The following is a 12797-nucleotide window of genomic DNA, read 5'->3' on the forward strand; positions in this document are numbered from 1 at the left end:
AAAGGCCCAAACTAAAACACTTTATCAGTGTTGACTTACACTGTATCTCTTTTATAGGGAAAATGTCCATTAGTATTGCAGCATTTTCCATCCCTGTGAATCATTACAGCTACAACAAAGTAAGATTTGCTGCCTCAACTGCATAGAATTTGTGGAGGCATTCGAATTGTTAGATTAGGATGCAAGCAAACATTCACAAGCCTGAACCATTCTGTGTCTTCCATTTATTCCAAATAACATAAAGCTGTTCTAATGCCAGCACTGCGTATGTTGTGACCATACTTTATTTTGTATTTTGGTTTATGGACATCCTTCAAACAATCTTTTAGAAATACAGAGATTTTGTTGAAAGTAAGGAATATGCAAGTGAGGTACAGAGTATCTCTGGATTCTGCAACCTGTCAGTATACCAAGTATATTTGTGCATTATTATAAGTTACATCAAGTAGCCATTTTATATATAAAGCGTAAGATTTCTTTCTCCCACCTTGACAAGACAAAAATATACACAAAACATAAAATGTACTGTCGGATTCTCAACATGAGATTCTCTGCTCTAGATAAGGCTAAACAGTAAAACTGAGCACAAGTGACCTTGATCCTTTCAACTCCCTAAGGTTCAGAAATGGGTCTTTTCCACCCAGCTAAAAAAGTGTCCTTTTAATCTATTTTGCAGTAGAAAAAATATTTTCAGAGGATTTTTTTTATTACAACATTGGCTCTGAAGCAGCTGTGTAAAAAAAAGCTTGCAGTGCAATGGTCCATTAGAAAATAAGGGTTAACCAATTGTCAATAGTGGCAACAGGTCCTTGGCATGTTGGATCTAAAGGAATGTGTTGCACTGTATACGGTATCACTAACCAATTTAATAAATGATCACATTATTTTGTATTTTAAAAGGGGAATTTGTAATCACATCATGGGTCATCATATGCTGTTCCACAAATTGCTTGGTCACTATTTTTCTTCAAATTACTACAAAATCTATTTGTTCTCATTTTTTAAAAAAAATCAATCATTTTAGTCTATTTTCTAGAAGACTTTAAAATGGTAAAAAGTGGTTATTATGTCACAAAAGGGATACTTGTTGCTTCTGTAACAACTCAGAACCAAAGAGAAAATTTCCAAGACTGCACAAACATAAAAGTCACAGAGTTATCTTTACCTGAAATTAAGATGATTCACATGACTTTATTTTTGAATATTCAACTTTCATAGCTGTTTATTTTTTTTCACAAAAGCTTTGTTTCTTTCATGTACTCATACATTCTCTGCAAAATAATAGGGTGGAGGAATGAGGAGATTTCAAGGACTGAACATTATGATTTAAATTCAAGGCACATACATGATACACCAAAAGGGTGCAAGCTAATGAACTTTGGTTCCTTGCACTATGGAAAATTTGGAACATAAAAGAAAAGGTTAAACCAAAATATTTTGACACAGTAATTTGCACAAACATGTTCTGACATCTGTATTACAAAAGTAGTAATTGATTTTAATACATTTTTAAGCATTCTTCCTCTAGGCATTTTCTTAATAAAAAAAGATTCTGGATTTCTGTTACTATTCCGTTCACCATAGTGTGATGTCTGTTTACCAGTATTGCTTATTCTCAAAACTGGCTCAGTTTCAGAACTGTCTGTTTCTAAGTGGAAGATACAAAGAATGAACATCGTAGTGGGGTCAGCGTTATGTGGATTAATCAAATTAATTTAATTAAAATGTATAATCATCAGAAATTTAAGTGAATTTCTAACTCCTAAGCTTTAATTATCAGTATACCCAAGATAATTTACCTACCAACACTGACAGAAATTGGACAAAATACTGTTATCATTCAGACATTGTATAGAATACTGTTGATGCAGTGCTCTTAATTTTAAAATGAAGTCACAGTTCTTCAGCTAACAAGCTGTCCTTTTCGTCAACTAAACAAGATATTGTGGCACATAGCCCCAAGTGTTGGAGGTCTGGTCGTGACACCATTGAATGGTACATGATTGAGTTTGTGCTTATGCATGGCGAATTCCTGACCTCCACTCCTGATGGTGGAGTTTATACCCTCCTTTCAGGCTGCCAACTCAGCCGAGCTGGCAGGAGTCAGGGGTCTTAGGAAACAAGCCATACTTCTTGGGGCATGGAAGGCACAGGGAGACATACAGAGATGGAAGGAAGAAATAAACACCCCGAATATAGAATAGGAAAGTTTTTAGTTGCAAAGTGGCCAATCTGAATGGGTAAAATTTGTTTGGTATGACAGCAATGCACTTCTGTTAAAGATGGCATCTGCACACTAAACTAAGAAATGACACCATGTTTTTTTTAAACCATAATATAACTAAAGAGTTAAACAACTGTTCCAACAATTAATTGGACACCTGATTATTAAAAAGTAATTGGATGCCCCAGTTGTAGCCCATTCATGAGTACAAAATGTAACAAATGGCTTTCATTTAGAACTATTGAAATGATACAGCACAGACGGGGTCCATGTGGCCCACCTTGCCTCTGTCAACCCAAGGAAACCCTGCTACCTTCTTTCAGTCCCGTCTTCCTGCATAAAGCTCATAGCCTTGCAACTTACAGCATTTAATGTAAGATGCAGTTACTTTTTAATAGAGTTTAGGATCTCTGCCTCCACCACCAATTCAGGCAGCAAATATTCACCACCATCTGTATAAAATCTTTTCCTCACATCCAGTCTAATCCTTCTGCCACTGAGCTTGAATCTATGACACCTTGTTTTTGAAGAGAGATGTAGATGCTTCATATTACCTGTGAGAACTCTAATGTAATGCTGATCAATTCATGAGATTTTATATCACACTTATTCTTCCTGGATGATTAGCTTCACATGTACTGAATTGGTGAGTGAGTTGCCCTTCTAATGCTTCAGTTACCATGACTTGGTAGTGCTAGGCCATAATCCCATTAACTAAAATGTCTCTGAAAACTTTTTGTCTCAAAAGCAAATAAATTTTAACAAGTCAACAATTATAAATATGCATCCTTTGAATTTTTTTTTGTTGTTTGAGAATATCCTTCAACAAATGTGCTATAACTATAAGATGACATTGCAACAAATTCTACATCTATTCTGACCTCATTATTATGAAACTATCATACTTTTCAAATGTATTAAATATTGACTATCATAGATTTTGAATTGAATAAATTTAATTGACCTAATTGTTGGAGGAAACCTAATCACGGCACTGAATAAAAAGAAAGATCAGAGTTTAACTGGAGTGTTGAGGAGACTCTATGAAAAGCCAATCAAATTATACTGTTCATCTGTTATACTGAAAATAGTGAACACCCAATTAAAGCATCAGGCTTATCTTCTGAAATAGGTCATTAGATGTGTGGTGCGGTTTTCAGTCCTGAAGACCAACTTCTATCTGAGCTGAGTCACGGCTAAGTAATAAGGTGCTAAAACTGGTCACAAACGGCTACTGATTGGGTTGGGTGATGGGGAGAACAGAAAATCAGAGAACAGAAAATCATTGATAGATTCCACTCCTGACTGCAATACAATGCTCTCCTGGCTGGAAAGTAGATGGATTTTGGGTTTGAGTGGATTATTCTCCAAAACTGCTAGCTTGCAGTCAAGTTTAGGCTCACAAATCAATCTGGCCATACTGAGGGACAAAGTACCAATGAAAAGGGAGTCAATGCTACAATGAGGGACAAATAGTATTAAAACAGAAAAGTGAGAAACATGGTGGAGGGACGGCCTGGACAGATCAGACTGACTGTCAGTATGTGTTAGTTTTTAAATTAGGTGCCAGTGTGACTGTTCAGAAGATGTTTAAACCCCAACTGTGAAACTACATCATTAAATGCCGCCATATATTTTTTTAAAAATCATTTATGAACATAGGCCTTGATTGTACAGCAACAACTATACAGCTTACTTAATCTCTTTTTTTAAATCACTTGACTGCATTACAAAATTGTTGCTACTTATTTTTTTATAATAAAAAAGATAGCAATTTTTTTACACTGTATAAATTACACAGTAGGCAGACACAATCCGTCTGGACAATATTTCACAAATATATTCTAGAAAGTCCTATAACTGCAGGGTCTTTATTATGCATGGTCATGTATGACATTGCTCCAAATCTGGTGCACCACCAGTACAGTATCTGCTGTTGCTTCTGGTGTGGCAGTCTGTAAAGTTAATTGCTCCATTTGGAGGGTATATTGACTGCAGTCTAAAATCCTCTTTGAGCATTTGTTCATTGTTTAACGAGACTATGTGAAAACTGGTCTCAGTCATTTCAAGGATTGTGTTGTCCTTTTTTGTGCCAGCCTCACAGTAGTCATCTTTCCTCCTCCCGCGATTGTACTTCCATGAGTGCGAATCGTATTTGCCCTTTTTGTGCATGTGCCAGCAGAAGACACTGAGCAGGGCTACCAGCACGATGATCACAGCTCCCCCTATGAGACCTGCCAACAGTAAAGGGGAGCTCAGGTCCTGCTGGGCCGCCTGCTCAGGACTCGAGGCCATGTTCGTGTTAAAAGATGACGACTTTGTGGTGGCTTCCAAACAAACCGTGTCATCCTCTGGTTGCAAACTGTTTGAGGCGTCCAGCAGGACCATGCAAATCCTGTAGGTCGATTTCGGCTCCAGATTTAACAAGCTCAGTTGCTCTGCATTTCCACTGACTATCCTTTCGTGCACAATGCCACCGACTAAACTGTGCCCCAGTTTCACCCAGGTGATTCTGTATTTGGTCACTGTGAAGATGGCCAGCCAACTGATTTGAATGCATGTGTCGTTCACGAACTGGACAGTTAGTTGCAATTGTCCAACGGGCAAAGGGTCCGTGAATTCTTTGTCTCGGGGAGGCACGAGAGCGGTTGACCCCGGTGAAAAAGGAAGAATGGAAGTGTTGGCATCAGTGTAGGTCATGGGAATGACAGTCACCACAGCAGATGGCAAGGGGGCAGGAGGGATGGGCGTGGCGTGGGGAGCGGGTGTGGTGGTCGGGCAGGATACCAGGTTGATATTCAGGTCTCTTATAGCCATTCCTCTGACCTTTTCTGGACCCTGACACATTAGCCCACGCACATTTATAGAAAACGAAAGTGACTGCAGCCATTTGGTCACCCATTTTATGTTGCAGTCGCAATACCAGGGATTATTCCTCAAAAGAATCTGTTTCAAACTGGTCATGCCATCAAAAACTCCTCTCACCAGCATTCGCAGCTGGTTGTTGGAGAGATCCAGTTTCTCAAGCCGTTTCAGTTGTGTGAAGGCAGTGACTGGAATTTGATTGATTTGGTTCTCCTGCAAATTCAGTTTCACCAAGTGACCACCCGGAAGGTTTGGTGGGGGCACAGTGAGAGAATTCCTCACCAGCGAGAGTTCAGTTAACTTGACCAGCTGCTCCAGGGCTCCCTCAGCAATCCCACCGTCAGTCAGGAGGTTCCCGTCCAAGACTAGGCGCTGAAGAAGGGTCAGATTCTGAAAGGCCAGCTCCGGCACCATGGATATCCGGTTCTCGTCCAGCCGGAGCTCTTCCAATCCTAAGGGGAGCCCAACTGGCACGCTGCTCAGGTGGTTCCTGGACAAGAACAGCAACTTGAGGTTGGTGGCTTCTCGAAAAGCGCCATCCTCAATGCCAACAGTTGAGATGGAGTTGTCATCCAGATGTAGCTTTTCGAGTTTCTGCAACTGGCCAATAGCTTCCCTGGAGACAGTCTGGATATTATTCTCCTGCAAGTGAAGCTCCTTCATGTTTTTTGGTAGGTTTACAGGGAACTCATCCAGCTCATTGCCATACAAGTATACCGTTTGAACAGACAGCACGTTTCGCAAGTCAAGAGGAAATCCAGCATTGTTGATGACGTTGTTTTGGAGGTAGAGAATAGCGGCACCCTCTGGTATCCCAGCAGGCACTGATGTCAAGCCACGGTCATTACAGTAAACAAATTTCTTATCGCAACGACACTCCAAAGGACAAAAATCCGCCTCAGTTATTTGTGTGCACAGTCCCAAAAGAAATATAATCCATAACTGCAATAAAGTAATCCAGTCCACGAAACAGACTCTGGTCTGTGACATTCCCATCACTCTTAACAATTAAGGAATTCTAATTGTAAAACAGCAGGCGGTTAAAAAATCCACAATGCCAGAGGCAGCTCCTGTGAATGTAAAGCCAGTATTTGCTTCATCCAAACACTTGGGAGCAGAAACAGTACATGTGCTTGGTGAGAATAATCCTTGTGTGCGTTTTTGTTTTATGACTTAATAGTGGAAGCAGCAATTTGTAAACTACAGCCGAGACCTGCAAATTCTTCCATCTATACCAGGACACTTGGTGGTGAGAACTAAAGCACATCACATTCTGCTTTCACTGGAGATTGGCAATTTGAAAGCGCACATATAAATGCAAAGACAGAGCCCAGCAGCTTTCGGTGGGTTTATTAAATCTGGAGTCTCTTCATCACACACTGCTGCTCCAAGTCAGAAAAGGGTGTCATCTCAGCTTGCCTTGTACATCTAGAATCCTATTCCATTAGATAAGAAAAAACACACACACAAGAAATAAATGAATAGTTCATTTGGATTCACGTACTCTCAGAACTGTATTTTTCAACCTAGAGCTGCCTCTGCTGGAAAAATCTATAGGCTGTCAGTATAACAGCCTTCAGCTTACTCCATGCCAGTTAATAAAACAAGACTATTAAAAAGCCAATTCAGAAGAGAGAATGGGGAACAAAAATACCCCCTGACTGACTAAAATTTAAGCAGCGGAGATGGCTAGTTAATATTAAGTGATGGATGTAAGCACCAGAATTTTTAAAAAAAAATTGTAAGTGTATAAAATTCAAACGATCATTTTTTTTTAAAAAAAAGAGATTACAACTACCTTTAGGTTGCTGTCCGATTCGGTGACTCGCTCATCCTCTGCTTTTCTCTCTCCTTTACGATTTCCCTGGTTTGATGGACAATCTGGGGAGAGCAGTCCCAGTAGTTGCTGGGGGCTGACTTGTCCTGCTCTCGGTTTCTGTCATCACTGAAACAGCGCTCTCTGCTCAGTCCAGCGGCGGCGGCTCTTGCTTCAGCAGTGTGACCACGCTCTGGCTCTCTCTTTCTCCGCTCCCTGAAAAAGCACCCGGAGCCCCCTCAAGTGTCGCCTCTGCCGGTGGTTTCTCTTCTAGAGACGGGAGGATTTATACGTTAGGTAAAGAAAGGAAGTATAGAGAGAGAGAGAGAGAAAAAAGCAGCCACTTTATCACTCTTTCTTGCGCTCCAGACTGAATTCCTGCTGCACGCAGTCATACGCCAGTAATGATGCAGCTGATCAGACTGTTTATTGCTAATGTAAGTCTTCCCTTTCACTCTTAAAACCCCTGGGAGATGTTTACAGTAATGAATTCAGCTGACAGCGATCTCTCTCTCTCTCTCTCTCAGACCCTCCCATCTCTCTCTCTCTCTCCAATTCTGTCCTGGGCAGGAGGTGAAATGCAGGAGCCCCTCCACCCCCCCACACACAACACGTCTCTGCCCACTCCTTCCTTGGACCAACTGCCGATAAAGCAGCCACCGTGGCTGCTATTTTCATTTCATCTCCACTCCCCCCTCCCCTCTCCCCACCCAAATTTCATCCGCTAGGAGGTAAGGGTGAAGCCCCCCCCCAATTTCCCTGTGGGTTTTTTTCTCTCTTCCCTGACCTTCAGACGCCTCGGAAATGTGGTGATCTCGACACCATTCAAATGGGCTGATGGGAACTGTTTAAAAAATCGAGTTTTACTGTTCTAATTTAAAAGAAAAAAAATTCCAAAAAAAATACAAACTTGATAAGCTTTCACAACAGTCAGCTAAAATCTCAGCTAGCAGCAAATTAAAGTATTAAACTGTTGGGGGTGGGGGGGGGCAGAAAAGAAGTTAACTCAGAATTATACAATTGATCAGTCGCTGATTATCATTCGACAGAGATTTTTTTTGGCGGGGTCGCTGTGAGGGATTCTAATAGTAGTTACTCACAAGCTTTTGCAGAAACAATCAGTTTCTGGTCCAACTAACCGTTTCGCTGTCTCTTTTTTTGTTTCAAAAATAATAAATTGGACTTGACCAGCTAACATTTTCTGTCCTGTCCGTGGCCCGGAAAGGGACTCGCACTTTTAAACCAGCAGAAAGATAAATCAGTCGTCCACCTCCGCCGGCCTTATTTTTGTGTGTCCGGAACCCCTGCGGGTGGAGACTTGTCTTTTCAGATGTTTCAATGCTAGAGTGACCACTCTGCAACCACTGGGGGTGGTGAACGGGGAGATTTTTAAAAAATTATTGCCTACGCTGGCTCTGAAAACAAAACGATTCGAATAATTAAAATCCTTGCCAGCAAAGGGGAGAGACCCAGTCCGGGGAGCTACCGAGTCGGTTCGCGTGGTTATTGTATCATTTATCGCACGATTTGCTGCAACTTATTAAAAAAAAACTAACGGCTTGACTCCGAACTCACAAAGCCTCGGCTTAAGATCCCGGTGACTGGAAAATATCCCCTCTTCACCCCCTACAAAAGTAAAAGGCGAACGACACATGAATTCGCCCCCTTTATTCTGGGTGCGTTTGCTTTTGTGTGTGTGTATGCGCTCTGGGGATCCATCAAGTGCGACCCAGTTAACAATACAATGCAGTTTCTATTTTGTTGTTAACTCCTTTTCAGGTCAGGTAGGGTTAACCCCGTGCACACTGTTGACAAGTGCTGGAGGCGAGTTGCTCGCTTTGCCTGCGGTAGCGAGAGCAGGAGCAGATGCAGCAGGTTCTAGCGAGGTGGCACTGTAAGCCAAGGAGAATTACTGTGCAGCGAAGGAGGGCCACTGCAAACTGCAGCTGTCGTAATGATTTGAATCTCACCATCCAAGCAGAAACATAAAAAAAGATACATTGACACGCTGTACGGTGGGGGTGGGGGGTAGAGAGAGAGAGAAATAAGGCGCTTTGAAATAGAAGTGCACAATAGCAGGAACAACCACCGAGAGTGGTTGTGAGAGGGACAAACTGCATGCAGGGGAAGAGGGCGGCTTTGAACGGGCGCACATCTCGTCAGTGGATATTGACTGTCTTTTTTTTAAGAAAACAAAAACATAATTACATAAAGCAATGCTTAAGTGCGTTTTGCCATGCAGTGGCATTTGATGCTCGATGTCACATTGCTCGATGTAGCGTTTTGTTTTGGTTTGTTTGCGACGGTACAATCTTCAGCGTTTCATTTCACCAGGAAGCGCCCCACTTCAGAATCCAGGCACAGACTGAGAGGGCTATATCGGAAATCATGTGCGCCCCTGTTTTTAAATAGAGTTTTTTTTTAATTTTTCGGGGGTGAATTTACGGCAGTTTGATTAGGGCAGAAGGCTCTGGGGGGGAAAATGTATGTTTTTCCCCTTTCCCCGGGTTACTCGCCCAGCCAGCCTCTGACCGACTGTCACTGTCAGTGAGTTCCCTCCCCGGCGCCAGGCTTACCAGGGGCTTGGGGAGTCGAGTGAGTTAACACCCGAATAGGTGCCTCTCAAAACGGAGGAAGCTCATTCGTGTTGCAAAACAAAACGGGGGAAAAAATTATTTAAAAAATGATGCTTGTTTCTTCTTCGTGGACATTTCAAGGATGATTGGTTTCTGAATTAGAAAGCAGGTGGGGGAATTCAAGTCACTATTAATCGGATTCAAACTTCCTCTATTACAAACCACGTACAATAATCTGTATGTGGGTCATGTCGAATGTCTTGTCAGACTGGTAATATGCCATCCTCTACAAGTAGAAAGGTATTTAGGAGGAGCAAACAGACATTGATCAGAGAAGGAAATTAAAAACAAATTGCTCGGGGAACTCAGCAGGTCTGGCAGAACATGTGGACAGGTAGCAGAGTTAACGTTTCAAGTCCAGTGACCCTTCTTCAGAACTGCTTGTCACTAGAAAAAGGTGAAGGTGGAATCGGTAGGTGGGAGAAGTAATCGATAGATGGAAATGGAGCCCAGAGAGAGGGAGAACAAGAAAGAAATTCAGAAATTGCTGAAAAAACTCTGCAAGTGTGGGAGAAAACAGCGTTAACGGTTCCGGTTCTGAGGAATGGTCACTCGCCTTGAAACGTTAACTCCGATTTCTCTTCACAGACGCTGCCAGACTTGCAGAGCTTTTCCAGCAATTTCGGTTTTTGGTTCTGATTTACAGCACCTGCAGTTTTTTCCCCCCCATTTTTATTAAGAAAGAACAAGATTTGGCCAGACAAAGGAATGGGTAAAGGTCAGCTCTGAAGACTAGTTACTGGTCCTGAAATGTTAACTTTGCTTCACTTCACAGACGCTGCTAGACCTGCTGAGTTTCTCCAGCAATTTTTGTTTATGTTTCTGATTTTCAGCAGTTCTTTGTTTTCTTTTAAGTGCTCAGCAAAGCACATTGTGCCATTTCTAGGGAACTTTGTAACTATTGCACCAGCAACAGCATCCTTAACTGGTATATTCCATTGTTTACTGTTCAGCCTTGAATGAGCACATGCTCCAGTTCTGATTAATCACCACAGCATCTTCATTTTACACATCTTCTCAGACTCTTACTGTAGTCACTCTGCATTTGTGCTTTTCGTTGTTAGTCCTTGCTTTGTCTCCTCACAACGTGCCCATCTTTCGCAAGCCCACTGTTTCACCTTGACCAACAGGTGCTCAAAATCACTCAATTCACATGCTCCTTCCTGTCGGGAATAGCCAGTACCTGGGACTACACATCTTTCAGAAATCGAGCCCATCTGAAGATTAGATGACAAGCATCATGGGCATGTTACCTAATAAGAGCATGGCATTTTGAATGGTTTTAAACCATTTTTCACTCCTTTAATGTCTAACATATATGGCATAAAAAATGTTTCTACAGTACCTTGCAAAACAGCAGTTCATCACACATTGTGTTATAGCCAATACAGTATAATACTTTTGAAGTGTTTTCATTGTTGTAATGAAGGAAGTGTATGAGCTCCTACAAACAGGAACTCACTCATAATCTGATTTAATTATTTATTTGGAGGGCTAAATATTGACTCATGCGTTGCCTAATTAAAATGATAGTACAATACTCCCTCAGTACTGTACTATATTGTCAGTGCTGACTTTTCTGTTTAAGATCTGGAATGAGACTTCAATTGCAACGCTCTGACTTGGGGGAGCAAGAGAGCTACAAATGGAGCCAGGGTTACCATTACAAGTTGCTGCTGTTTTCAGAAACTAACCATCTGTCTCTGCTTACTCATGTCACTAAGTGCTAACACTTGTCCCTTTTTTTCTGTTTGCATTTCAGTCCCAGGACCCCAAACAGTCTTCAGGAATCAGAAGACAGTGAGAACAAAGGCCGCATGACACAGCAGGAGCTGCTTCCCTATCTGACAAACTTCCCTCAGAGATTGGTACCACCTATTTAAATGATTTAACAAAATCAAATTCTATAGTACATTTTATGATTAATGCTTTATGACCAATTCGATAATTCTTTAAGTATAGTCACTATCATAACGTAAAAAGATAGCTGGTGATTTGCACATTGGACTTGGCAATGACTAACACCGTGAAAATGACAAAATAAGCCTCCTTTAAATATTGGGCAGGACACCATGTTCCTTTCACACACCATGGAAACAGACCCTTTGGTCCAAGCAACCCATGCCAAACATAATCCTAAACTGAACTAGTCCCACCTGCCTGCTCTTGGCCCATATCCTTCCAAACATTTCTCATTCATCTACTGATCCGGATGTTAATGTTGTAACTGTCCCCACATCCACTACTTCTTCTGGAAGTGCGTTGTATATACAAACTACTGTGTGAAAAAGTTGTCCCTCATGTCTTTTTTAAATCTTTCTCCACTCACCTGAAAAATATAATGGGAACATTTCTGTCCACAGGAATGGGCACAACAGTTTCAGTTTAACATCTCAGTCAAAAGTTGCCACCACAAGAGGATGGCACTCCCTCAGTAATGAGCTGATATATTAATCTGGATTTTGAGAACTGTCTTGAGTGGGACGTGAACCCATGGCCTTCCGACTTAGATAGGAATGCTACCATTGAGCCATGGCTCATGTATTTAGATGGTGGAATAGACAGCTAGGAATTTGGATAAGCATTCAACAAAAGTGTGTGGGTGGGTAGGTAGTTAGGCAGCAGGATCAGATGTGAGGACAGCTATTACTGGAATGTATATATGAAAATTTCAATAATAATCTTTTGGAATCACTTGAACCTCCACTAATAGAATCATAGAATATTTATAGTGTAGAAGTCACCATTCAGCCTGCTGTGTCCATGCTCATTCTATGAAAGAGCAATTCACTGAATGCTCTTTCTTGTAGTTCCTGCTAATTCCTTCTTTCCACTTTATAATCTAATTCTCTTTGAATGTTTTAATTGTCCTTCCATTTTTCCCCATGTCGCCATTGCTCGTTTGACCACAAAATTAAACTGGCTTTCAATACTTCCACCAAAGTGATTAATTTCACTCTTTTTGCTTGGGTCCCTCATTATTTTGGAACCTCGATCAAATTTCTTTTCAAACTCTTTCAAGGAGAGGAGCCCCAAATTCTCCTAATACTTAACATAACTGAACTTCCTCAAAACCTGAAATCTTTCTGCAAGACCCTCTCTTCCCTAAATTTTGGAACTCAGAACAGGACACAGTAGTTCAGTTGAATCTGACCAGTATTTGAAGCAAGCTTATCATAACTTCACACGACTTCAGGTTATAGTCCAATAGGTTTATTTGGAAGCAGTGCCTTCCGGAGCGCTGCGATGAAGGAGC

The 12797-nt window shown here is 41.4% G+C and overlaps 1 protein-coding gene across 3 annotated transcripts in view; it reads right to left on the minus strand.

The window, feature by feature from the left end:
- Nucleotides 1-283: 283 nt before the first annotated feature.
- si:dkey-87k14.1 (leucine-rich repeat transmembrane protein FLRT2) overlaps nucleotides 284-12797 on the minus strand; it is a 76537-nt gene continuing 64023 nt past the window's right edge. For all 3 annotated transcript variants that reach the window (XM_060829370.1, XM_060829368.1, XM_060829369.1), the window contains 2 exons: nucleotides 6888-7175; nucleotides 284-6525 (listed from right to left, as the gene is read on the minus strand). In XM_060829370.1, the coding sequence (XP_060685353.1) occupies nucleotides 4109-6085 (1977 nt within the window). In that variant the 5' untranslated portion in view covers nucleotides 6086-6525; nucleotides 6888-7175 and the 3' untranslated portion in view covers nucleotides 284-4108. The remainder of the gene's footprint in view (nucleotides 6526-6887; nucleotides 7176-12797) is intronic.

The sequence above is a fragment of the Hemiscyllium ocellatum genome, chromosome 8 (genome assembly GCF_020745735.1).
Source record: "Hemiscyllium ocellatum isolate sHemOce1 chromosome 8, sHemOce1.pat.X.cur, whole genome shotgun sequence".
In the NCBI taxonomy this organism is placed as follows: Eukaryota; Metazoa; Chordata; class Chondrichthyes; order Orectolobiformes; family Hemiscylliidae; genus Hemiscyllium; species Hemiscyllium ocellatum.